Source organism: Stegodyphus dumicola, chromosome 6 (assembly GCF_044657685.1).
Source record: "Stegodyphus dumicola isolate Sdum_Otavi_A_Nest chromosome 6, ASM4465768v1".
NCBI classification, from domain to species: Eukaryota; Metazoa; Arthropoda; class Arachnida; order Araneae; family Eresidae; genus Stegodyphus; species Stegodyphus dumicola.
The window spans coordinates 78,692,428-78,717,350 of record NC_140773.1 but is presented as its reverse complement, the minus strand read 5'-3'; the positions used below and the strand labels follow the sequence as shown (position 1 = coordinate 78,717,350).

Below are 24,923 nucleotides of genomic sequence, written 5' to 3'. Positions count from 1 at the left end.
TTTGCGCTGCTACATTTGATATCGTGACTCATAGTGGAAGAAACGCTGCGCTAATATATATAACGTGCATTAAAATAAGTGAGTCACCGATCACTACGATTTATGAATGTTATTAAAATTAATAAATACCTACATAAAACTTCTCACATACACGCGTAATAGTCATAACAATTTATTTAAACATTGTGCTTATTGCAGGAATAAAGTGGAGTAAAAGAAGAACTCTGAGAATTTCAGTATTCCAAAAAGGCATGTGGTCCGAGTATATAGTACTACCGTAAATGTACGTATATTATATAAATTACAACCAACAATTAATTAACTTTTAAGAAATTATATATATATATATATACGAGTATATATATATATATATAGGTGGGTTTTTATCTTGGGCAAACACAATTCATAAATAAAACAAAACACGTTTAATGAAACATTATTACATAAAGTTCGTCTGTTAATACATATACGAGTAAAACTTCTTAATATGACATCTTTCATATATTAATACACATAAAACTTCTTTATATGACATCATTCATCTATTAACACATCGTTCATCTCTATCTCATAAAACAAAGAACGAACTAACTTATTAGAGAACTCAATAGAATTAACTTATTAGAGAGTTGACTAGATAAGGTAAAACTAATCACCCACTTTAGTTACGGCCGAGGGGAAAATCAAACATTTCTCTACTGTTAAAACGTCATTTTTATTTTGAGCAGAAAGAATTCTTCAGAAATATACTTTTGCTTAATTGGTACAACACTAGGGGTGCTAAACATGCCCCACAACTTTTGAATAGGCAGCTTACATTTTGGAGAATAGAAAAAGAAGCTTAACAAAGAGACTTGACTTTCCTACGCAGCGTATACTTTAGAGAATAGGAAAATCAGTTTAACGAAGAGGAGGGACTTCCCTATACAACAATAGGCAAAAAGAGTGCTTAATAATGGCAATAGTATTTATAACCTCGAAATGTCTTCGTTTTAATCCTGAGCAGCAACTGGGTAAAATTCTACAGCAATGCGCAGACACTGCAGGGAAAATACAGATGCCTTGAAGAGGGTTCTGCTTGTTAATAAATTCCTATTATATTCTTATATCTTGTATATTTATATACTTGTACTGATACTGTATAAAAGTAAAATTTCTATGAAATTTATTTAATGTATTATATTACGCCAGTGTACACTGTATCCACCAAAGTCTTTGTCCAGCCTTCATTTTCGCAACCGTTGATTGTTAGTCGAATACTTTCAATCACAAAAACCTTTGAAATGGCGCTAAAGTTCATGTTTTTGTATTTTTAAACTTAAAAAAAATATTATATAAATGCGAAATCTAACTTTTCCCACTCTCGTCTGGGTCTTATATGTTAGAAAAATTTGCACTCATTATAAAAAAAAATAAGAAAACACAGGTTTATACTATCGTATGACAAAACTCACGAAGACATTTGATGTTAAACTTGGAAATCATAGTCAGAGATCGTATATAAATTGGTGAGCTAACATTTTCTTGTAGACCATCATGATAAAAATGCTTTTAATATTGAGATATTAGTACTATAATAAAAATACTATAGTACTAGCACTTCAACAGCAGCTGAATTCTGTAATAGAAAGACTAGTTAATATATTTTCACCATCAATTTTATCTCTCAGTAAGATTCGTAGAATAATAAGTTATCAGCTTTAGAAATAAAATGAATAGAAACAGAGTACGGAAATAAAAAAATATTTTTTATTGTAACATATATATTGTAACATATTTCATTCAAAAACATTCATTGGAAGCATGCAATACATAACGCTTATTATTTTTTCTTCAGCTGATTTTGTGAAGCTTCTGAGCATTATAGGAGTGACTCACCTTTGATTAGCTAAGAAAACTTGCACACGTATATAAAGCGGCAATAGCACACAAAGAAACAATAAAGTTAAACAAATTTTTTAAATTGTTGAGCATGCCTTTCAGAGAAACGTTATCTTTATATCTGATATTTACGTTTTCAAATCACAGTGCAAATTACAATTCTTAACGCCTTGAAGGTACAGGAGGTGGTTCAAGACTTGATACTTTCTCATTAGAAGCTTCAATTTCTTCCTTATTACTGAAAAAGAAAGACGTGTAATAATTAACATACATATTTATCTGTTTAACATATTACATATGCATTGATACTAGAGTTTCGAATGCAAAAGTAAGTTGAGTGACATCTCTAGTTCAAAAGCAGAAACCCTATCATATATAAAAGAAATTAAATGCGAGGTTTTTCAAAGATGTGAGTTACATTCATAAGACTAACACTGCAGGAGATGAATTGTGTGTATGAAGGAGACGATAAAATAAAAATTTTGATAATTAATTGATAAAGAAATTTATAATTAATTAATAAAGAAATTGTGCATTTGTGAGGTAGAGCAACCGCAAAGGGCGCCTAATAGCTGAAATTTAATGAAGATAGAAAAAAGAAACACCTCTATTTTTCCCCCTTCGTTTATTTATTTTTAATTAACTGTTTTTACTCATTTTGTTTTATTCTTACACAGAGAAACCTTGTTTCACAACTAAATTCGTCTAAGAAGTAGTTCATTATCCGAAATATCCGTAAAAGAAACAGTTTCTTCCGTATGAATTAATGCAAAATGAATTAATACGTTCTCGGATACCAAATTATTTTAAGAGTGCTTTGTATGCAACTTAAATTAAACAGCGCTTTATATGCAAGATCAAAATACAAAACCAACGGAATTCGTTAAATCTAACACACTCACAATATTTAATGCAATGTTAAACTTATAATAAACAGAAAAACTTAAATTAAATATTACCGTTTCTATATTTAATTACATTTTTACTTAAGAGCAGAAATGAGAAAAAGTGAAGAAAACAAAGGTGCAAAATATTATTGTTTGAAAGGGAAATCCTATTTTTCCGTAAAAATATTAGTTAGCTGCTGTCTTTTCTGGGTTCTTTCTTTATTTTAAGTTCTTTCTTTATTTAAAACATTTAAGGAGCGCTAACCCTCACTATCGGATCGATCCTTTTTTTTTTTTTTCTAGAGCGGACGAGGGTAAAATTTGCTATCGCGTATAGTTATAATGAGAGCGAGCAGAAACGGGCTACCAGGTCTTCAATGCAAGCTGGTGCCTTATAGTAAGTGACGCAGGCACACGATTGACAAGCACTAATCAATCACATATATTCTTTTTAATAATGTCATGTTCGCAAGCAAATAATTCAGAGTAAAATAAGAAAGAAAACTGCATGATGACATAAATTGTATCGAATACAAGTATCAGATGTCAAATGACATCATTATGAAGTTTAAACTTCTTGCGCACGTTCTGAAATATAGGCAGAAGTCGATTACAAATTTTCTTCTTTAAGTATCCCGCTATGTCGCAATGAATTGCCGAATTTTTGTTTCATCATCTCAAAAAATAATCGCATACCGCACCTCCCTGTCATATCATCGAAACTTAACAGAGTAGATGAAGAATGGACAGCTCATAAAATTTTAACATCAAAGGAAGCGCTCACCAACGGCCGAGCGTAAAGTCGCTGAAAAGTAACAGTTCGAGCCAGGTTCAAGTTCTGGCGAACGGACTTCCTGCATGGAAGTTTTCTCAACTTCTCTTAAGAAACCATCCATGCAGGTTACCGTCTCCATAATCAGTGTCCCTCGAATTTCCATCCTTAATCAATTAACCTTATTAACCGACGGAAGCTTACTCATGATCACATTTTGTGATACAAAGATATAATTCATACTAGAAGAAAAGCATGCCAAGATAATATTTAAATTTAGGGAAAAGACAACCTTAGTTTAACGTGGATTTTGAATAAAACTCTATATTCGAACACATCAAGCTTCAATACTGTAACGAAGAATTTTCAGTTTAAAATGAAATGGACAAAGAAAAGCAGTGTAAATCAGTAAATTCATTTTATCTTCATAAAATTTACATGTATTCGAATAGGAACTTTTCTATTCTATTACATATGTATCTAACTTATTATTTAACTTATTAAAGCATGTTTATTTATGCGCAACCAGCAAGTGTATTTATATTTCTTATTCCGTGGCTAATCAATACATAAAAACATTACGTAAATTTTTTAGCATATTTCCATTTGGAGGCATCTGTATTTATCGATATTCTTTTACATTCGTTAACAATTTTATTTATCCTACCACTACTTATAAATCCAATCCATTGAATGCATTTTAATAATATCACTAAACTGTTTTGAATTTTTAATTTAATTATTTTCAAATTTTGTAATTCCTAGATCAAGAAATTTAAAAGAAATAAAAAAAATCCTTTCAAACGATTGTACGAGTATTTATAATAAATAATAAATAATGACAAATTATTATTTTACTGAAACAAATGCTTTTAAAAATCAGTTCTCTAAAGTAATCGTTGAAGTAAATAAATTACTGCACTAAACCTGAAAAGTAATGAATTTAAATAATTTCCTCCAAACTGTTCCCGGTTACGAATATTAGAATTTAAATTTCTATTCGTCGTGCGTACCTGGCTACATCAGTGGATCAGCGGTAAGCCACTTAACTCAGATAATTTGAGCCGTATTGAGGGTCCTGGCTAGTGAGCTGACGGCACTGGAAGCTTTCATGGTTTTATTTCATGTGAACGTAAATCTACCTCACACTGACTATTGTTTCATCCCGTTTTCCTTCCCTTCTTTAGTGGCCAATAACCGCCGTGTGATTTGCTGCGACTCATTATTCGATTCCATTCGTATCGAAAGTGTATTGTCTATTAATATCACATAGGAAAAAATAAGGCTATTTTTCTAAAATTTCATAAATGAAAAACAATAGTAATAAAAGAATAGACAAAGCAGCCAGAGTTTTAAAAAAATGAGAAACGTGATAATATTTTAAGTTATTATGTTTGAAATAAGGAAACAGCGAATAAAATTAGTTTTGAGAAATTTTAATTTCAAGTTATTATATTTATACTAAAATAATTGCAGTATTGCACTAATAGTAGAGTGAAACGGACAGTTCACATCCAGGATCTCAAACTCGCAGGCGGATTGCGGATGAGGCAGCACGAGGAGGAGCAGCAGATAAGAAGGAGTGTTTCAGGATTCTTCATTTAACTGATAAGATGACGTCACACTTTCATAAGAGGTTAGCTTTTATTGATTTTCCGGAGGTTCTCCGCTAAGGAATTTTTAGCTTTTGCATTTTTTCTTCGTGTTCCAGCTATTTTAAGACGTATGCAATGTTTATTTCCTTAACAGCGCTTATTTTCGAATTCAATGATTGATTCAGAAGGCATTAATTTTAGATGTAATTTTTTTTTTTTTTTTTTTTATTTTATTTTTTATGTTTCCGTATATTTTTAGCCTTAACCCTCAGAATTTTTCCTTATTTCTTAAATCTTCTGTTCATAATAACACATTTATTTTACATAATCTTAATTACATTACACATTCTTAGTGCTAAATTCATTTTACCCAGGGCCCACCAGCGGCCGAGCGGTGAAATCGCTGAACACTGGAAGTTCGGTCCGAGGTTGGAATCCCGCGAGCGGACTGGCTGCATGGGCGTTTTCGTGGTTTTCCCCATGTGTAACGTGTATACGAGCCAGTTTCCCTTAGAAAGTCCTCCACGAAGGCATCCATTCCCTTAGGCAGATAGCCCTAGTGTGCTTTGCCATAATTAAATAAACCAAAACCAAACCACACTGTAAAAAAAATCTGTAAGGTTACAAAGAAAACTCATGGAAACTGGGATGCCATGGGTTATTTGAGTAACAGAAACATGTGTTTTCTTTGTAACATTACAAGAGTTTTGCCTGTAATGATTACAGATCTTTTTCTTGTAATATCACAGCATATAGTTATGTAAGTAGAACATATTTTTCTCATGTAAATTCCCAAACGATATATCTGTAATGGTTACAGATTATTTGCGTGTAATATTACAGCAAATAATTATGTAAAAAGAACATGTTTTTCTCATGTAAAATCTCAACAGATATATCTGTAACCGTTACAGGTTATTTGTTTGTATTATTATAGCAAGTTATTATGTGAGTAGAAGATACTTTTCTTACGTAAAATTCCAATGGTTGTATCTGTAAAGGTTTCAGATTATTTCCTTCTAATATCCCATTAAGTAATTATGTGTGTAGAATATATTTTTCATAGATAGTACTAAAGGATATGTCTATAAAAGTAATAGATTTTTTTGTCTAAAATGATGCTTATTATAATAAAATATATTGAAATCAAGATGTTTTGAGTAAAACAATATCTGCATGTGTATATCATCATACAGATATATGCAAGTGAAGCATAATAGTTTGGCTTTTTAAATTAGTCAATTTGACCTCAGAATAGCATTAATTTAAAAGATGTGCTTTCAACAGCAATGTTCTTTTTTCAAAAAGTAACATTAGTCTGTTGCAGAGTATTTTTGTTTTATGAAGAGAAACTTGTGTCTGATATTATTGAAAGGCCTTTCATATTATCATTTTGATTAATTTAAAAGTTCAAATTGATATGCTACTCCTTATATTTGCCCTGTAAAATAGCTGAAAAAAATAGTATGTTTTATTTGCATGTTTTAGTGTCAGTTAATAAGATATGTTCTAGAACTTTCTTTTTAGTAATTTTAGCTAAAATAGACACATGTTGCTTTAGATTTAACTTATATGAGTAAATGTGTTGCATGTTGATATGATCATATTATTACAGTAAAAGACATTTTGTGAAATATTTCTATGAAGAATTCTGAACAGCTGTTCTTCATATTTCAAAAATATATTCTCTCCTTCTAAAAAATGACATTTTCAGTAAATTAAAGAATTCAACATAGCAATGAACTTCATTTTGTTACTACAAGGAATTCAAATTTTGTTCATACGCTTGAACTACAACGTCTAACTAATTTTTTTATTCTTATCTACACTCAGTGTTTGTCAACAGTCTGCTATTGTTTGAAATAATGCATAACTTTTTTACTTACCTTCAAATAATTTCCTTTGAATTAACTTTACAAGCATGACATTAGGTCTTTAAAACTTTGCCAACTGACCTTAATTTTTAAAGCCTTGTTTCCCTTAAAATTCTTAATACAATTATGCCTTTAAGAAATTTATTTCTAAAATTAATACTTCAGTTTAGCTTAAAATTTAATGCATTTTAATTTTACCTATAATTTTTTACAAATATAATATGTAATAAATCTTAGCTTAATATTTACCATTTCGAAAGTGATACTAAAAAAGTATTCCTAGTTATTATAAATTTCGAGATTCGCATACAAAATTGTGAAATAAACATGTGACAACAGAAAACAAACTTTATGCTCTCTCTATATTACAGCATGTTAATTAAGAAGTTTATTGAATTTATAATTTTATTGTGAAACACTATGAAGCAAATAATATGCTAATTAAAATACAGAAGTAAAAATAATTTATTACTTAATTCATAAACTTTACATAAAACCTGAAAAAAGAATTAATTAAAAAATAACATAATATAATTTAATAAACATTTCATAAAAATTCGTTTTGACTGCTTGGAAAAAATGAATGGTTTTTCTCCTCTTTGTAAACCATGTTTCCTAAATAAAGAAAAAAAACATTTCTTTTAAAATCATAATCATGCTCTTAAAAAGCTTATAAAAGTTATTTTAATAGATGTTTTAAACATGTGCTTCTATAACACTTTTAATCATATTTCTTTATAATATCTTAATTAATTAAGAACAGCTTAAATTCTTTAAAAAATTGGATTACAGTGAACCGTCTCATTACGACAAGCTACCTCAGTCAATCACTTTTTAAATTTAACCAGCATTCCTCATAAAATAACTAATTAGTAAACATAACTTCTCTAGGATGCCCACTATCATTTAAAGATCAAAATTTTCAGGAATGATGTATAGCTAGCTTAGAGAAGGTTCATTGTACAAAAACAGCCAATATTCAAATATTTTCATAAATGAAGCCACCATAGTTATTAAATATAATATACAGTATACTTATATTCAGAATTCAGAACTTGAATAAATTTCTCGAACTGTTTTAGCATTCGAAAAATATTATATTTATTACCTTAAATTTCTAAAACAATATTACATATTCGTCCAAAGGAATCACTGGGACTCGGACAACATTTTCCCCCTAGCTTTCTTTTAGCACAGGATTCTGAATATGTTTTAAAAATTTAGGTAATGTTTGTCTTCCTTAAGGCGCTCACAAAACAAGTTACCCTAAATGTTTTGTCCGCATAGTGGTCATTTTCATCTTACTAACTGATTTGCTAGTGGATTTTGGGTGCATGGCCTATCATTGATGAAACAATAATAGTGAACAGCTTCAAGAAAATGGGGATATCTAATGCTCTTGATGCCATATTCCCACTTATTTTTACTAATTTTATCTTCCGAAAATTAAGAGGGAAAAATTAAACGAATAATTTAATTTCCAAAGGACACAGTCACAGTAGGAATATAACAAATGAAAAGTAATCATGGATAAACTACTACTATCACAATATTATTTATTTAAAAGAAACCTCTATTTCAATAAGAATACACATAATTGCAACATCTAATAAGTTATCTCATTTTTTCTTTATAATTTGAACTTCTGTCATTCTCATTGTTGTTCTTGCAAATCCTTAGGCCTCAGATCATACGTAAATAATTAGAGAAGGTTGTGGTCCGATGCTTGCTAGGGTGAACATTCAGCTGATATGGCAAAATTGCACAGTGAATGGCAGTTGGTATTTGCTTACACTATCATAGATCATTGTTTGTATTAGGCTGACATAATATTCAACAGTTAGAAGAGAAAGACACAACGGGGCCTTTGTTTGTTTGTGCAAAAGTTTGCCTTTGTTAGTATGACGAAAACAATCATTATGTTGATAAATCCATTTTAAAATCTTGGGATATTCATTTTCTGAATGCATTAAAAGGGGGAAAATTATGTAAATATTTTTTTTAATTTTGAGAATCTTGTTCTAAAGCTGGGTGGGGAGGAATATGCAACGCAATACGGTAATTCTGAAGATCATTGCTCGTGGCAGTACAAACTAAACGGTGATAACTTGCATGCTGTAGAAGAAGACACAAATTGCAGTTCCAGATGCATTAAATGCTTTGAGGTCTAGGGAGTAGCAATGGGCAATACTAAGAGTGAAATTCAAGGTATAGGGAAGTAGGAATGAAAATTACTTTTATCAGATAACTTAAATGGTTATGTTACTAAGCGTTCTTATTGGAATGTAGGTTTCTTTTAAATAATAATACTATGATAGTTACCAGTAGTTCATTCATGAATATTTTTGATTGGTTATGATCTTATTGTAATCACATCCTTCAAAATTAAATTGATTGCTTAATTTCCCCCTTGATTTTCATACTATAATATTAGTAAAAAGGAAGAAAAAAGTCTGCAATTAAACATAACTCCTCTTTCTCCCTCTCTCTCTCTATATATATATAGGTATGTATCTTCGTGTGCAACTAAGCAAACCAAATGTGACTTTTTCTTCTTTAAAAAAATTGTGTAAATAAATAGAATTAAGTTCATTTCAAAGACTTATGACACATGAAATATACATGATCAAAATAAATTAGAAAATTAAGTTCAAATAAATTTTAAGCTAAATTACGTGTTGCAATGTAAGTTGCAATAATTCAGTTGTAATAATTAATACTAACAAAACCAAACATCATATTCCCATTCTGCAAAGTATAAAAATTCTTCTGCAAAACTGAAAAAATGACCAACACTTTGGCTTATTTGATAACTTTCAAATTCACTCCTTTGTTTGCATTTAGAATTTATAACTTTAATTTTCCACAGAAATTTGTTTTTGATTTTAAAAAATTTCACTGGCATAATTTCATTCACTTCAGCATATATTAATAGATGCAGAAGGTTTTTGTACCTTACATAATTTAAAATCTTATGTAAACTAACGTAATTAATAACAAAATCAAAACATAGATCAGAAACAGCATAAAATTTAATTAATAATTACTACTAGTGTCACACAAAATGCTATGAAATTAATTAATAAAATAAGAATGAGATAAAATATATAGAATTAATATTCCACATGAAGTTTGGAAGTTTTACGTTAAATATTTTTTTTTAATTAAGTATTTTTAAAAATGACCCCTTAAAGCATGGGACCTTTCGTAATTAGAACTTGCAAATCCATTTCGCTAGTCTTTCATAACATTGCTTTTCTTTTATTAACAAGAAATATTGCATTCAGTTATTTAATTTAAGATATCAAAAATAATGCTACTGAAAGGCATGAATACTTACTTAAATTTGAAATTAATTTGGTTGACTTAAAATAATATTTAAAAAATAAATCTTCATATATACGTCTAAAAATCAGACCTTATTAATTTTCTTTTATTTGAACGATATCTGAATTCTGCCTTAGTTTGGACTAGTAAATCATTGGGTAATTAAATACCAAGCTATAAGAGAACTAATGTACTTTACAAATGCACTGAATTTTATTTCCGGTATTAACTTTCAAAGAAAGTAAAATTTTCTGCATATTTGCATCATTTGGATTGATAGAATATGGCAAAGCATGCAAAGGCTATCAGCCTAAAGGGAAGTATATATTCATGGGCGGTTTTGTAAGGAAAAGTAGCTTGCATTTCCATTTATTCATGTGTGTATATATATATATATATATATATTTACATTGTTAATGCTAAAATCAATGCTTCATTAAAAATTCATTATTATTTTATTTTTAATACAACATACAGATACAGAATTGTTTTAAATTCCAATAAACAATAATAATTTATTTTTAAGAAAACTTATTTTATGATTTATATATTATATTACATGAATAAGAGAAACATTTGTCAAGAAATGTATTAAACTTGTATTAGCAGATTCATGCTATCCTAGTAACAAGACTATCATACTTCAAAACTGTATTAAAACTGGGCAAGATAAAATCAACATAAATTCTACATTAAATGTTTAAAAACTTATAAGTATGCAATGGTAGTTATATATAGAACATAATATATGTTGTCATTTATAAAATATTAATGAAATGATATTTTTGGAAATAATGCACAAAATTTTAGTTTTGTTTTATAATTAGTTTAACGAATTGTTAGAAAAATATTAAGTCATTTCCATTTTTCCCCTGTTGATATTGGTATATTAAAATATATGGAATAATTAAGTTACATCTAGTTAGTAAAACAAAACATTACGAAAAGTATGATACGGCATATTTTTAATCAATATAATTACTTCATTTTGGAATTATAATATTTTCGTAAGAAATTAATACCACTGAAAAAAATATTATTACACTAAAGGAATAAACGAGATTCTCGACCGCGTTGTTCAAGTTTTTGTAATATTACTTCATAACACACTCGTACATAAACATATTAGACTGAATTATAAACCAGGTATAACTAATTAGATAATCCTAGAAAAAGAATAAACTAAACCTAGTAAGCAAAAAAATATATGCATTACATTCAGAATTCTAAATGTTTATATAAACGTTTCTCGCAAGGCCTGCCGGGAAAAAGATGTCAAACGTTCTTTGGTCAGACGATTGGAAAAGAACGCTAAAATGATTAGTTTTGTTTTCAACAACCACATTACCATTTCAATTATATACCACAAACAGTGATTAAATTTTGGAATAATTAGTTTTAAATAATAATACGGGCAATTTAAGGCGTAATTTATCGGATGCTCAATGACAAAATACTACTATTAGATCTGCATTTGGAATAAATATTTTGCACTCTTTCAACTCATTAGACATTACGAACACTGATATTAATTAATCTCAAAGCTTAAACGTTTAAATACTTACTCACTACATATAACAGTGCAAAGTGCATGAGAATAATTTGCATAAAATGAACAAAAAATATTTCAAGCAGTAATTGTAAACATTTTATACAACCAACATGCATTCAGCCATGTTTTTTTCTGCAACTAGCTTTCAAACACTTTTCTCCTGATTGGCTAATTTCCAGTCAGTCACGTGATTCTTCCGCGCGGCTACTGAAACATTATCTGTAATGTTACAAACAAATCAGCTGTTACCGCTACAGTTTGCTTTCAACCTGTTACCATTACAGGAAATTCTGTAACTTTTTGATTTCTGTAACTTTACAAAACTTTTGCCTGTAAAGAGCGAACTTTTTTTTTACCATGCATTTTACCCAGAATTTTTTTCATACTTGTTAGCCAATACTCTTAACTTACTTGTTATATTTTATGAGCATAATTATTCAGATTTGCGTTATTATATTATTCAAGGTTAGATGTAATTTTGAACTTTTTTCGTGCTCTTTAGCGTTCGTAATCTTCAACATATTCTGTATTTTAACTTATTTCATATATTTTCTGATCATACACATGACCTTTACTTAAGTTTAGATGTAACATTTTCAGCTTTTCTTTGTACATTTTTAACCTTCATAATATTCAATATACCCTAATTTTTAACTAATTTATACTTTCACACGATATACATGACTTTTATTTAATTTCTTTCATACATTTCACACCTTCGTAATTTTTAAAGTACTCTAATTTTGAACTTATTTATTACATTTTCCTACAGGATACCTGAATTTTATTTAATTTTAGACGTAAATTTCAACTTCTTTTTTACTTTTTAACGTTTTTTGTTTTAGTTTCCAATACTCTGAATTTTAACAATGTACTACATTTTCACACTAGGAACATGACTTTCAGTTAATTTGTAGCTACTTTCATACATTTTAACCTTCATAAAATCTAATATAGTCATAATTTTAACATAATTCCTATATTTTCAGATCATATATCTGACTTTTATTTAATTTTAGATGTAAATTTCAACTTCTTTTCTACTTTTTAACGTTTTTTAGTTTCAAACATACTCTGAATTCTAACAATTTACTATATTTTCTCAATAGTACATGACTTTCAGTTAATTTGTAGCTACTATCATCCGTTTTAACCTTCGTAATTTCAAAAAAGCTCTTAATTTCAGCTTAATTCCTCATTTTCTGACCTTATATGAGCTGTATTGAATTTTAGATGCTATTTTCAACATGCTTCGTACATTTCAAACCCTCATAATTTTAAAAGTACTCTAATTTTGAACTTGTTTATTATGTTTTCCTACCATATACATGAACTTTAATTAATTTTAGATGAAATTTTTATACTTTTCTGACACCATTTTTTCTTTCTAGTTCCCAACATACTCTAAATTTTAACTCTTTTTTTTTATAATTTTCGACTGTACGTTTTAGATTTTACTATTTCAGCTAAATTTGCATATTTAAATTTCTTAAACATAGAGATAGTTTCCAATTAAGAATTTTATATTACAACCGTTAACTTTTATTTATATCCAATGCGTTGAATAACCCTTAGTCTATATTCTATTGTACTATTTTAATTGGCCAACTATACAATTTACCATTCTGTAGCACTCTTACCATGACTGACTGTACTATTCTACCTCATTATTAATTTTCGCATTTTCAAACTTTAACATTTCCTGCATATTCCTGCATATGAGTGTCAGTTTTCATTAATTTATTTACCAATTTATTCTCTTATGAACGAAATCTTGTGAAACACTACCATACCTTTACACAACATATATCCTTACCAATATACTTATATTTACAGAACGAACCAAAGAAAGAAATAGAAAGAGACATTTTACCAAAATCTCCGCTATATTTTCGATTATTTTAACTTTTATCCATCTATAATACAAAAGTTTATACATAAATACTCATTACATCAGTTAAATATTCCTTACTAATACCCATTTAATGAGGTATAACTCCTTTGGAATATCAAATTACATCCAAATAAGTGTTCCATTTTCATAAAATTGTATATATAAGTTTGCATTATAGGAACTTTCTATGCATGTTCGAGAACTGTAATCTAATTAATGCTGTTAAATAATACCTTTTTCTAAGGCGAAAATTCCAAAGATCATTCAATTCCCAACTCCAAAGGCTATTCAAATCATTCATCTTTTCCTGCAGTATTTCATCAGCACCGAATACCTATCTTAGAACTATTTTCTTAAAAACTAAATATGAAAGAAGGATTGTCCACTGTAGAACATTTACTGCTTTGATCCAAATAAGGATATAACCGTTATCGAATGTAAGTTATTTACCCAGAATTCCCCAACAATATTTAGAAAATAAGCCATAGAAAGCAACTTATGTACTTAAAAATGAGTCAACAGATTCTTATTGACTCCCGATTTACTATCAGTAGGAAAAACCTGAAGTTAACTTCATCTAGCCTTGTCTGTATATACACAAAAGTCATGAATCATTTTGCAGTATAATTAGCACTTTAGATACATTTAATACTAATTAACTTTCAATTAGGATTTTTAAAAGAAAAGCATATTTATGCGACATATTATTAAATTATCCCCAAGCATTATTAAGAAAAATGGAATTAAATATCCACGTGCACAATACTTAAATGAAATGTAAAATCTTGTAATGCATTAGTGTAAAACCTGAGTAACATATCATTGCCTATAAGCAATATACGGTTAAAAAGAGTATTCTTATGATAACTTATCAGCCCTTAAGCAGTAAGAGTAATGTAAAGAGATATTCATTTAAAACATAATATGAAACAGTTGACAGCTAAATAAAGATACATTTCAATATAAATAAAACACTTTTTTATTAAAATACATACTTACTAAAAAAGTTTTTTTCTCACAAATTTTCTATTCTATCACGTAAAGTTGACAATGAAATATTCTTTAAAGTCATCACTGTCATAAATACAACAGCAAGTGTTCACATAAAGTTTTTAAAGTTCATTGACAATATAGCTTTGTCAGTATTATTCATAGCTTTTTCCCGAGTCGTCTCCATTATACAGGGGTAGCGACGCTGACTTGGATGATCGACTGCACATCCCTCACAGATAAATACCTCGTTGAGACTGGTTAAGTACTCTTCATAAATAATATTGTTAAGTTTCTGCATGCATTGCTCGCTAGTTAATTGTTTCAGCTGCTGGAATTTTGATCGCCGTTTTCTTATCTCATGTGGTTACACATTTTCAAATAGAGCAGTTTGGATAGTATGTGTTATTTCACTGTATAAATCTAAAAGTTTATAGGTCAGATATTAACTCTAATTTAAAACAATCTGCTACGAGACGGAAACCACCGCAGGAGCTTTTAAAAATTTGTTGAAGAACACATTGCGCGTTTGCACAAAATACCGCCAACTGATTATTGGCTATGAAAGATGCTTCCGAATATTTGAAATTAAAGTTTGGTAATTTGCACTTCTACTTACAACGATGGAAACACGACACTTCCGTTCTAATGACCAATAATTGATCACCTCATGATGATTTCGTGATGACTGATAATGCCAACTCAGCCAGTCATTCTCGAGTATCTCATCTTCTAAACGTGCTTTTTTGCACGGAAAAGTCTTTTTATTCATACACGGTTTTAGGGTTATGGAATTAGTTATGTCGTCGTGATAACCGAAGTCCATTTCATCAGAAGAACGGTTCAATTGCGAAGATGTAATTTTTCTAAACGTCAAACTTATTCGAATAGTCTTCACTTCGGGCTGGGATGGGATACCGTGTTTCTAGACTACATTTGGGGGGCGGGGTGTTCATCACTAGAAGCGATCCATGTTCCAGACTCAGAATGCGAGTCATATAATTCTCTCTTGCAAAATGCATTACTCGCGTCGCACCGTAACTCAGTGTGGGAATGCAGTAGGAAGGGTCCAGGGAGCTTTCATCGTCTCTGTGCGCGGATATCTTGGCATTTCCATCAGGGTATTTGTTGAGCAGAACGGAATTATATTTTTCGGGAGTGAGTGCTTCCACTTCATTTTTAATTTGTTGCAGCATAAAAATTCAGGGCTGGGCGACGATCGATGTCCCCGAAAAACTGTAGGCGAGTCCATCTTCATCCCCGAAGGCGCAACAAAGTTGAGCTGGAATATGTTGGTGGCCATAACTATTCAATTTCACGGGTTGAAAAGGATACGTGCAGAGTTCCACAAAGAGAGAACCAGCCTTTTCTTTGCCATGAAAATCTTTGAAATAGAACAGTATTAACTGATCATCAAATATTTCGATCATCGTGAGTATTGTAAGAGTTAAGAATGACTGCTTCGAAGTATGATGCTCCAAGATTTGCAATGAAATAAGAAATCTACTGAAAGCAGATATTTCTAAACAACTTATTTATATAGTCATTTAATGATAAGAAACGATCATTTGATTCATTATCTCGCTATAATTTCATTCTTTCAATCGGTAATCGCCTTATTTGTTCCGATAACAGGAACAAATCCAGGACGACGCCAATCACATTGAATCATCTGAGAATAAACAGGTGTGGTACTTTGCATTACTTTAAGTTGGTAAACAAACGATTAGGGAAAAGAGGGCCTGTTAAACCACCATTACGATCATTTGATTCATTATCTCGCTATATTTTCATTCTTTCAATCGGTAATCGCCTTATTTGTTCCGATAACAGGAACAAATCCAGGATGAATCAATCAAATGATGAATCAAATGTGTACAGATCCTATTTTAACAAGACCTCAATTTTAAAAAATGAATATTCGTAACCACAACTTTATAATCAAACAAATACGTTAATGTTTTTAGTGATTTTCGGCTTATTACTTCTTTGTACGAAGTAAAAAAGAAATATTGTAATCGCGGAAAGTTTTAGGCAGGATATTTCAACGAAAATATCCATTTTGACAGCTATCGAATGCAATTTAACGATGTTTTTGCGTGATATCTGTACGTAAAGACAGAATAAAAGACTCTTTTCCTCCAAACAAATTATAAAACTGCTTTAAAATGAATTCTGAAGAGAATTTTTCGTGGCGTCTGTACGAGCGTATGTACGTACGTGCGTGCGTACAAACGTATCTCGCATAACTCAAAAACGAGTAGCCTCAGAACGTTGAAATTTTGTATATAGGACTGCTATAACATGTAGATGTGCACCTCGTATTTTGGTTGCAATCGGCCGCAACAAATGTATATAAATATATTTATATATATATCCACTCTATTACCCGGCTCAGTGATCTCGGTTTCTTTACTCTTATATGTTTGTAAATTGTACATTTTTTGCTATAAAAATGATTGAATTATGTTGTTTTTATCTTCCGGTTAAGGATTTTACGCCTTTAGTAAATCTGTGTGCAATATTTTTAGAATTATCAGCAATTTTAAAGTTGTTTAATTGCCGCTAAGCCTGTTTTTAATGGTGGCCATTGATGTTTACATTTGAAACAGGAGACTAGTGGATTTGTTGCCAATCTAGAAAAACTTAGCTTCGCAACAACAAAGATAATGCATTAATTTATTATTGCCAATTAAATCATGCTTAATTCTTTCTGGAATTTTTTCGAGGAAATAAGCGTTTCAGATTTACTTCGTACTTTTTAATATAGATATTTTGAGTTTTTATGTATTTTTGCTTTCTCGCGAAGTGAGAACTTAATTAATTGAATGAGAAATACTCAGTCGTCTATGAAAAACTGTTTCTTTTTTGTTTTGTTTTCTTAATTTCTTTTATACATCGTTCTAGCTTTATTATAGTATTTGAATAGAACATGTGGCAACGATCAGATAATTCTATTCTTTAAATAATATAAATTTTGTGCATTATGAGTTATAATATAAACGAAATATAATACTGTTAAGTGAATCTAGCGCCAGAGTGTCGCTATGGTAAACCAATACTAGAGTGAATTTTAAAGAATGCATTTATTCTATTGTGGTTTATGCGCTGTCGGCGAAGTACATTTAATTTAATCCAATAAGTTTAAATGAAAAACAAGAAAAAATGCGTATAATTTAATATTCCGTACAAGGAAGTCATGTGGTGTACACATCAGATTTTTTTTATATATTCTCCAAGTGCTCGATTCATATTTATGTTTTATAATTTTTTATATTACAGTTTGTAATGTATTAATTTATTTTAATTAACATGATATTTTTTGTTTCGCATCTTTAATGTCACTTTCTCCCTTTCCGTTTTCCTGCCAGAAAATTTTAAATTTCGCGCGTATTTAAGTGAGGGTTTGAGATTGCTTTAGTCAAAGAGTATTCAGCGTGCTGAAGGCCAAGTTACTGGCATGCTATCTTAAGACAAGCGTTTCCTGTGTACGGCGTTATGTATTCGTGCCAATAATGCTATCACGCCGGTGTATGTTTGATCCACATTGCGCGTTAAAAATTTCTACGTGGCCTTTTCCTCAATTGACATTTCGCTTCTACTTTTTGAGTTTAATAAATGATGGCTGGTTTTGAAAACACCAGGAGTTCCTTCTGTTCAGCTATTTGAGTTCTTAATAAAAGGGTCTTTCACATCCTTCTTACCTTTCTGTTTGCATTCTAGACGTAGCGATAAGACACTTAGTCTACTTAAAGTCTTGACTTAGTGTATGTTACAAAAAGAGTGAGACTCTATTACATTTGAATTCCGAAAATTTTCGGAATTCAAATGGGTCAAATGTAGTTATGAAATGGCTCACTCGGTGACTAGTGGGTCATAAGTTGCGGAAATCTGGTCTCTATTCTCCTTTTGATTCTATGTAACAATTTTTCCTCTTTTGGCGAAACTATTTTTTTTCCTTTTAATTTTTACTCCAAGTAGTAAAGGACGCTAGAATTAGTTAAATTATCCTTCATCCAGTTGTAAAATATGATCTAATAAGCTGTAAATAAGCGTCATGATGAATATCAACAATTTCAAAACTGTCTAAATATCCTTTAAAGCCCACTGAATTACAGAATAGTTATTACGCGTATATTTAATTAATCGTTCAACAACAATGTCATGCGGTATAAGCTTTTATAAAGACGGTAGCTTCGCATGACTAGTTGCGATTATTTAACCTAGCTCACATTTACTGTGCTCACGATCTACTTTGACCATGCCCTGGACATATTCCTGCATTTTATCGCATATACTGCAGTTTGTAAAAATCCATACAAGCTGTCAGGGCTTAGTACTAATCTTGTTTCAGCTGCTTTATATTCGAACAAAAATTAACATTGCTATGATTAATGAACACTGCATATATTGCAAATTAATGATATTTGCTGCGAATACAAATCATACAGTAATTTTGCAGTTGATCAATAAATACATTTGTTAATTTTCCACCATTTCATTCCAGGATTAGATTCGACACGCTTCTGAATCTGTTCAGTATATTACTATTTGATATTTGTTTTTTAAATTAATACTGTTAGCTCAAAATTTTAGTGTATTATCATGTTTGAAGCATAATTTCAAAAATTAGCTCTTTAAATTAATTCTGACATATTTTTCAACCCCTCTGAATGGACATTTAAACGCACATTTCCATTTCTCTCCACTGTACCTCCTCTGCTTATTAACGCAGAGATGAAATCAAACTTATCTTGTAAAAGTAAGAATTTTCTCGGTCAATTAAAGTAACTAAGAATGCGATTATTTTATCAAAATTTCTCCTTTAAAGTGTATGGATAAGTTAACCAAAATATTCTGTTTTTCATAGTTTATAAATATGATAATATTAGTTTGTCTGTTTCTTTTAAAATTATAGAAAATGACTCATGCATTTTAACATCGGCAGGGACAATACTGTAATGATGTTAAAAGAAGTGTTCCTTGTGTGTAAAACAAGCGAAATAATAATTTACACATAGAAAATTTCAATATGCTTTCTTGTTTGGGTTCTCAAAAAAGAGAAAAAAAACCACTTTACATATAATAATAAGCTTATTAATAAATAGTTACATTTAAAATATTTTGCATTTCCTGTAGCGCAGCAACAAATTTCACTTTATTAATAATGGAAGCAAGCTTCAGTCAAAAGCACCAAGTTAACAATTTAAGGTAAAATATGTAATTGCCGACAATTATAATGTAAATCAGTAAAATATGTAAAATAGACTAGTTTCCAGAACTTGAGAAAAAATGACAAACATAGCGACAACTCATTCAAAAATAAGCCAATCCGTATTAAATTTGAAAATGTTGCCAAATAAGAATTGCTGAATAAAACTGTAGTATGAAAATTAGTGGCGCAACAATCGGAATAGACCATCTGCGAGGAGCATAAAATTGCACATTTTAGAGGAAGCCTACAAAATTCGCTGTGATATTGAGATGAGAAATCGGGGATAGTCAAGTTACAATGACCTCCAGGCATCATTTGCCCAAAGAACTGCGATGGAGAGATATTGGGAGGCTATAGAGGCAGGACAAAGGCAGAAGAGACCAAATGACTAAATATGAGTCCTTCTGTTGTTCATAGACTTTGGCAAGAATTTAACCACAGAATCAGCATCCAAGGAGGGCCAACTGCTATGACAAGCTTTGATGACCGATAATTGTTGTTACGCATATGAAGGAATAGAACCTCAGCTCCAACTCAACTCAGATCCTCCCTTGCTGCTGCCACCAGAAGGTTAGTGCGAATGTCAAGCATGCTTAGAAAACTTCATCACGAGGTCTGCAAGCGAGGTGACCAGCCATTTGCGTGCCACTCACGTCACATCATAGAAGAGAACGTTTGAATTGGGCACGTCAACATGTCCACTGGACGACTAATCAAAGGAAGGTTGTTCTCCTAACGTTTGAATTCATGTTTAGCCTCCAAAGCGATAGTAAGTATTCTTTGATTTGGTGAGAACCTGGAACCTGTTATCCTACATCAAACATCCCGAAAGATATGCATACGGAGAAGGCAGTGGCTCTGTTTGGGGTGGTATCTCTTTGGGACCACGTATCAGACCAAGTGGAATTATGAATTCTCAGGCTTATAGAGATGACATCATTGATGCTTATGTGCGCCTTTATGGCGGGGCAATAGGTGATAATTTCCTGCTACAGGACGACAGCGTTAGTCAGTACAGGGCTCTATTATGTTCAGCAACAAACAATTCAGCGCATGAAAAGACTGGCTCGATTTGAGGACCCGAATAATATCGAGCATTTTTGGGATGAGTCAGGAAAACATCTATCTTATCTGAGCCCTTCCCTTCAGACCCTTTCCATGCTTGCAATTGCTTTGCAAGAGCAATGACTCTCACTTTCTAGAGAAGAGATAGACTGCATAATTGACAGCATCCACATCGCTGACTATGTTCTATTGCTTCTAGGAGAGATCATATTCCATATTGAAGGTAATTTTCCTGTACCACACCGACACATACGATTTGTTCATTATATATATATGCTAATTTCTATAACACCATAATTATCTGGTAATTTCTTTTCATATTATTTTATACCTTACTATGTGTAGCATACTGTCGGTCAGTTTCATTGAATTCTACATGTAACTTTTGGGGTAATGATCATTTTGTGATTTTTCGTTAATTAACGATAATCAGTGTATGTGAGCATGTATAATTTCTGAAAAAAGAAACTTGCCTTTCAAGCGTACATCTTAAGCACAGCTACAGTCTAACAAGAGAAATAATGCATATTTACCTGGCAACAAGTCTGAGTATGAGGATAACTTGCTTGCTAACGTCTGTTTCCATTTGAGGTGCAGGTAAATAAAGCTGTTTTTTCTTGATGCCTTGTAAAACAGTTACTCCTTCTACGACTTCGTTCATATTTTGCTCAGACCAACTGTGTGCTTTAATTTCGCCTAAAACATTTGTGCAAATTTATTATTTATAAAGAAAATGAATTAAACATTCAACACCAATATCTTATAAAACCATAAGAGAGTAATTCCTGAGTTAGTGATAAAGCTTCATATGTATAAATGAATGTTGGAATAGCGAGGGCACATCCAATTTCTAAATTTGTCACCTAGAAAGAAAGTAACTCAGATGCATTTAAATCTTGATATGATTTAGGATTTCTGAACTTATTCTTCAAAAGATATGGCTTCTAGTTAATATAAATATTACCAATTGACTTTTGAGTCCATTTTCAGGCGCAATTTCAGAAGAATCTCTGAACCCAGAAGAAGAATTTACAGAGTTCAGGACAAATAAAGAGCTGAAATTGAAATTTAGTTCTGAATATCAATAATTGTTACAGCAGATGGAAATACATGATATTTTGCTTTTGGAATATTGTATCTTTTGGAATGAATATCTCAAAGCATTCTTTTTGTCTTAGCGGAGTGCGCGTTGAGTGCAATAATAGCTTCAGTAACTGAATAAAGAAATCGGCTGCAGGTACTTAATCGAGGAAAGAAATATTAGACTGATTTTAACAGAAATGTAGACATATATTGGCATGCAGTATAAGTTCATCAGGTTCATTCTTCTGATTAAACTAATTTAGTTACTAGTCCTTTATGTAGTTTAAGTAAATATGACTGTACATTTATTCTTAATTTCATTAATGTTCAAATAGCTCAACATTGGAAACTTGTGATTTCTCTCTATTTTCTTACATATTTTGTAAAATTACATTAATTTTCAAATAATCCAATCTTGTCATTATTCTTTAATTCTCTTATAAACTTTTAAGTAATATGGATGTGGCTTACCGACGGGGAGAGCTCTGAGCGTTCAATGCTTCCTAAAATTGGAAAGTAGATCTAAAATCTTTGAAAAATACTAAATTAGAATGGCGTTTCCAGATTTTCAATAATTAGGTCAAAATGTACAAAAAACGTTCCATTTTGTAAAATTTCTTTTCAAGTAGGCATAGTAAACCGTTTTTAATACATAAAACAACAAACAGCGAGATACAGAGAAAATAACGTTTTCAACAATGGTTTTAATAATATTTTGGTTTTAGTATTTTCTAACAATTAAGTAAGAATGCAGAATTACCTCAGTTCCTCTCTCAACTGACGTGATGTTTTCTCTTTGGTATCGTATCCACAAAAGGTCTCAATTTTCTTACTGCAAAATCTAATAACTCTTAGCACTAAATATAGATATTAGATCAGACATAATAGAGCCAGCTTTCCTCTGCGTCTTCATCAGTTAACTTTACTAAATGTTCTACTTCAGTTAACTTTGCCATGCGGATGTAATGTAGTTACCTATTTCTTACGCTGTAGCCAGCTCAGTAGAAAGTAGTCTAGAATTTTTTTCTCATTTTCTTGAGTTGCAACTGGGAGATTCTTGAAGTATTGCTACTGGAAATTTCCACAGCAGATATTTCTTTGCGCTTTTCATGCCCTGGAGTTGAGGGTCAGTTAGCAATTGATAATTTAGTTACAATTAAAAACAAGGAAACGGTTGTGAAAAACACTCTGTTTTTAATCTATCTATTTCAATTCTAGGAAACACATTGTGCTTTAAATTATTGGATGTTGAATTTCAAAAGTTTCTTCCAAAACTTATGTAAAATATTTCAAATATATTAATGTTGTTATCAAATTTCAATTAATTCCCTGTTAACTCATATATACACAAACTTTTAAAAACATATTTTTATATGTTTTTAAAAGTTTATATATATATATATATGTAATAATAAAATTCCTTAGTCAAGAATACACTTAAAATTCTAACTGTATGTTCTTTTCATTTTTTAATGGCGACGTTCTCTTATTTGAAAGTACGTGGAATTAAATCCACAGCCCCGTAGTCAAGTTGTTTTTCCTGCCTTTTCTACACGTACAGTTATAGAATGTTCTCGAAATATTTAAAGCGAACTGGATTGGCTGACGAGGCTGACGTCATTTCTTGGAAGCTCCGCCTTTCCAGAGGCTATAAAAAGACACGCAAAAGGAATATCGGGGCTTTTTCTTAAATGTCATGATGCAGTAAACTTCATACAAAAAGTTATTAGTAATTCTTTTTATTTACTCCAAATATCTGATTTTTGTAACTGCTATTTTTCCTGAATAATAATAAATGGATCCTGTTTTTTAAGCTTATCGTCTGATTATTTAAGCTACGACTAAAGCTGATACATCACATACACTCTAAATCTCGCAGAGTGGGATTTGGAGGGTGACAGCAGTTTTCGCTCCGTTTCGTGTCAAACAACGCAAATTTACTGTCTTGGTAGCAGAACATGTTTTCCACTTGCAATAATAACCTTGGGAAAGGGAGTGAATTGAAGGAGCAGGACGACCCCCTGTCTTGCCATTGTTCACCCCGACTGACCAAACAAGTTTGCTAAGCCAAAGAACGTTCTTTGGCTAAGCGCCATTTTAAGCGAGGACAGTCGTAACAATGGATACAGCTCCTTTGCCAAAAGTAAGTTCGCTTTTAAAATATATATACAATTATTTCTTAATATAAATATCTTAATTATAAATAAATTATAGTTAGATTTATGTGTCAAAATTGAAGTATGTAATAAAAAGTAGTTTTAGTTTGCTCTTTTTTTTTTTTTAGGTGTCTGTAAATTTGCTTTAAGAGTGTAATGCTGTAACGTAGTTTTATTTATTACGTACTGCTAACACAATGAAAGCTGTACGTATGGATGGTACTTTTTGTAAATAATTCTTAACATTATTTTTATTTTTGAACAATTTACACAAAGCTATCGAATTTAATTATTTAAATTTAGTTTTGCATGCATTCCTATTTCAAATAGGAAGAACAGCGGTGGAAAAAAAAAATGCATACTAAAGTTTTGATTTTTTTTATAACAAAAGTGTGTAAATTATTTGGTAGTATTGGAAGAAATAAAAACCGTATAATTTACTGAATTTCCTATTGAAGTCATACCGTTTTCAGCTTCTAGTAGTTTTTAATAGATTTTTAACTTTCATTTTTTATAAATTCTGCTTATAGTTTGTGACAATAAAATTCACTTACTGTTGCAAAGCTGAATTTTTCTAAAATATAAACACTAGCACTACCTGGTTCATATCAGCAATCTAAAACTTATATTTT

At 30.6% G+C, this 24,923-nt stretch overlaps 1 protein-coding gene across 6 annotated transcripts in view; it reads right to left on the bottom strand.

Moving 5' to 3' along the window:
- Positions 1-1,736: 1,736 nt before the first annotated feature.
- LOC118185660 (uncharacterized) overlaps positions 1,737-24,923 on the bottom strand; it is a 154,346-nt gene continuing 131,159 nt past the window's right edge. For 3 of the 6 annotated variants that reach the window (XM_085818563.1, XM_085818564.1, XM_085818562.1), the window contains 2 exons: positions 21,586-21,748; positions 7,457-7,624 (listed from right to left, as the gene is read on the bottom strand). In XM_085818563.1, coding sequence (XP_085674689.1) covers positions 7,519-7,624; positions 21,586-21,748 — 269 coding nt within the window. In that variant the 3' untranslated portion in view covers positions 7,457-7,518. Of the gene's footprint in view, positions 2,120-7,456; positions 7,625-21,585; positions 21,749-24,923 lie in introns of those variants that run through there. The other 3 variants (XM_035355549.2, XM_035355552.2, XM_085818565.1) reach the window with 3 other exon arrangements.